Source organism: Solanum lycopersicum, chromosome 1 (assembly GCF_036512215.1).
Source record: "Solanum lycopersicum chromosome 1, SLM_r2.1".
Classification (NCBI taxonomy): Eukaryota; Viridiplantae; Streptophyta; class Magnoliopsida; order Solanales; family Solanaceae; genus Solanum; species Solanum lycopersicum.
Window position 1 is genome coordinate 60,564,300 of NC_090800.1, and position 3,702 is coordinate 60,568,001.

A 3,702-nucleotide genomic window follows, 5' to 3' on the forward strand; every position below is an offset into this window, starting at 1 on the left:
GTTGGGCACACTGTTTTTTCTGGGTATGTACCTGTTCCTCTGAACAGTTTTATAGGTTCTTGTTGAGTTGTTTTCTTCAGTGGCTATTTTGTTTTTGGGACAGTATTGTTTAGAATGACCAGAGTTGCCACACACTATACAAAACGTAGGATTTCCATTTATGGGCTGTTCATATCCTATTCCGGTTTTGATGTTCCTATTGTTGTTTCCTAGATGAGTTACTATCAAGAGGATCTTGTCCATTTGTTAGCTCTTTCCAGATCACTTCTTACTCTAGTCAATTCAAGATTTATCCTTTTACAATTTTCCTTTTCCAACTTTAAAGTTTTTTTGAGTTTGTCAACCTCAAGCTTTTGGTCAGGCAGCTCACCCTCTTTTCCTTTGCCAAGAACATTTAATTTTGAATTCTTAGTTCTTAGTTCCAGATTTTGGGTTTCAAGTTGCTTGATTTTTTCTTGAAGGTCTAGTTTGTTCTTATTGAGATCAATATGCTCAAACTTTAAGCTAGATAGCAAAGCAAGTAGTTGGCTTTTGGTGTTCACAAGTTCTTGAATTGTGTCTATGGATTTAAGCAATACGAGTGAAAGCTTTTTCTTGGAGAACTTTGCTAGCTTATCCTTTAGGTTAAGAAGGTTTACCTCAGTTTCTTCAGAGTCTGATTCAGGTTCAGCATCTGATTCTTCTATTGCCATCAAGGCAAGGTCTTCAACATCTTCATACATGTCCGAGGAACCTGTTCCCCAGGCTGCATACATTGCTTGTTTTCTTTGGTTTTCTTTTTGTTGAGGAGTTCCTTCCTTTCTTTTTCAGCTTTTTCCTTTTTCCATTCTAATTCCCACATTGGGCAGTCCTTTATTTGATGATCTGTCTTACCACACTTAAAACAACCTCCATTTTGTGATCGTTCAGGATTTTTTTCTTTCAAGGGTGGTGATTTCTTGGCAGAGTTTAACCCCCTTTTAAAGAGTTTCTTGAAGTTCCTACTTATCAAAGCTAGATCATATTCATCTATGTCTGATTTGTCACTTTCACTTGCTTTAAGACCAAGAAGTTTTTCTTTATTTCCTTCACCTCTTTTGTCAACATTCATCTCGTAGGTCTTGAGATTTCCAACTAATACATCTAAAGACATAGTAGTTAGGTCCTTAGCTTCTCTAATGGCAGTGACTTTGATTTCCCAAGACCTAGGCAAAATCCTAAGTACTTTTTCAACCTGTTCCTCGGTGGTATATACTTTTCCTAATGAGATTAGTTCTTTTACCACAGTGGTGAATCTGGTGATCATATCTTGAAGAGATTCTCCGGATTTCATCTTAAAGGCTTCATATTCTGAACACAAACTAGCAATCCTGAATTTTCGGACTTGAGTAGTCCCTTCATGAGCATTTTGTAAGGTATCCCATATTTGTTTAGCGGAGGTACAACTTGAGATACGGTTAAATTCATCAGGTCCTAATCCACACACAAGAATACACTTAGCTTTTTCATTCTTTCCTAGTATCTTATAATCTGCTTCATTATATGTATCTGCGGGTTTAGGTATTTTATTTCCTTCACTATCAGTGATGGTAGGAATTAGTGGTCCCTTAGTAATTCTTACCCATAATTCATAGTCTTCAGCTTGAATGAAGTCTTCCATCCTTGCCTTCCACCATGAGTAGTATTGTCCATTGAATAGTGGAGGTCTGTTGATGTGTTGACCCTTACCGTGTCCGAGTGGAGGTGCAGAACTCATGTTGATCTTATCTTGAGTTGTTAGACTCTCTAAAGATAACCTTGCTCTGATACCACTTGTTGGAATTCTACCCTCCTGAATTCTTCAAAGGAACACGTACTAACAACTAGTTTGTGGCTGCTTGAAAAACTTTAACAATAATTAATTTGAACAGTACTTTGTATTATTTGTAACTTTCAAGTAATACAAAGATTACAAACGTTTAAGCTCTCAAGGACTTATAAACTCTAATTCCTTCTACTCAAAGACAAAAAACTACTCCCTAGTTTTCTATCTTTTCAATGCTTTTTAAGTACTCTAACTTGTCAAGCAAATCTACTACCTAGATTGTAAACAAACTCTTGAATACAATCATACAACTTTAACACTCAACTCGCAGCACTCAAAAGATTTTAACAAAACTCTCTCAACCCTCTTGATCGTGTTTTGAAGTTCTCTCTTTGTAGGTGCGCAAGTTTTTCTGATCAAAATAGCTCTCTATTTATAGACCAGAAATTCAGCCAATCCTTGTACAAATCAACTTTGTATTTGTCTTCTACAAATCCTTGTTGACTTCTACAAACTCTTTTTCTCAAAACCTTATTGTACTCAAATTTGTTTTTAATAGTTTTCCTCAACCAAGTAAACTACTATAAACAAAAACGTACATATAAGTTTCCATATATAACACGTACGCCGCCACTTGCATACCTGCTGCAATATTTCACAGGGACATGTTGCACTACCTGTTCAACTCAATTTTGCCATATTCAAAATCTCAAGATTAACAGAAGCTTTGGGGACAAATGTCATCAAGTGTGTTTCCCTTCACATTTGGAGGAATTACAAATAGTGCTACTACAAAGGAGAGAAAGAACAATGAAAAGTACAAAGACTTAATAATTTTTTTACCTTTTCATTTCTCTGAACCCTCTAACATGCTTTTATAGCTTCAGAAAGTATCAAATATGAGATTATTGTAATTTATTTATTTTTTTGTTGTTTTTTCTAAATGTATAAGAGGAAAGTCAAATGTAAGATTAATTCAATTCATTAAATTAAAAGAAAAATAGTCAAATATGAAATTAATACTATTCATTAAAATAAAAAGGAAATGTCAAACATGAGATCAATGCAATTCATTAAAATAAAAGAGAAACGACAAATATGAAATTGATGCAATTAATAAAAATATAAGAGAAAATTTAACTATGACACTAATATAATTCAGCATTAAAATAAATGAGACTAATAAAAGAGACTAATGCAATTCATTGGGATGTACCAAATATGAGATTCATGCAACTATTTAAATGTATACACACATTTAATACTTACATAATTAGTTATGATTTTGTAATTACGTTGTACTGATTTAAAACATAATTAAATATAAGTTTATAAAATCATTTAAATTATATTAGAATTAATATATATCAATCCAAATACATATTATGAATTAATATCCTTGGATTAATTATTTATGTCCAAAAAATATGGATTTAATAAAATTTCAATTTCATTGAAGTAGTACATCGATTTGGGCTATAAATGAAGAGTATGCTTAGTTATATGTCGTGTCCGTTAAATCTGATAGTGTGAACGAATGTTTCATTTCATTGTAACTCCTCTGTTCTACAACTTTAAAAGTGCGCTCATATCTCATAAATCATAGTAAGATTCAATGATAAGCCAGAGAGAGCCCATGGATAGAACAAAGCACATTTCTCTTAACAAGTTACAAATTCAAAAATACAAACACTCAAAATTTTAAGTTTAACAACAAGCTCAAAAGCTCTTGGTAGTACAAGTCATGATCAAGTTCATAAATATTCACGATCAAGCCCAAAGGCCTATGAACGTATTCAATAAACACGATCAAGCTTAGAAACCCTTAAATTTATATAAAAAAAACGCAAATTGGAGAATTCATAGATATTGTAAAACTTATATTTAAATCAAATAAATATGATTGTTGTGATGTATTT

General features: G+C 32.7%; 1 protein-coding gene across 1 annotated transcript; it reads right to left on the reverse strand.

The window, feature by feature from the left end:
* Positions 1 to 691: 691 nt before the first annotated feature.
* Positions 692 to 1,735, reverse strand: LOC138343727 (uncharacterized). Its single transcript, XM_069294696.1, has one exon. It carries the CDS (start codon positions 1,733 to 1,735, stop codon positions 692 to 694), a length of 1,044 nt encoding a protein of 347 aa, XP_069150797.1.
* Positions 1,736 to 3,702: the final 1,967 nt, after the last annotated feature.

Coding starts and splice junctions, on each gene's coding strand:
- LOC138343727 (XM_069294696.1), bottom strand. CDS start 1,735: ATGAGTTCTGCACCTCCACTCGGACACGGTAAGGGTCAACACATCAAC.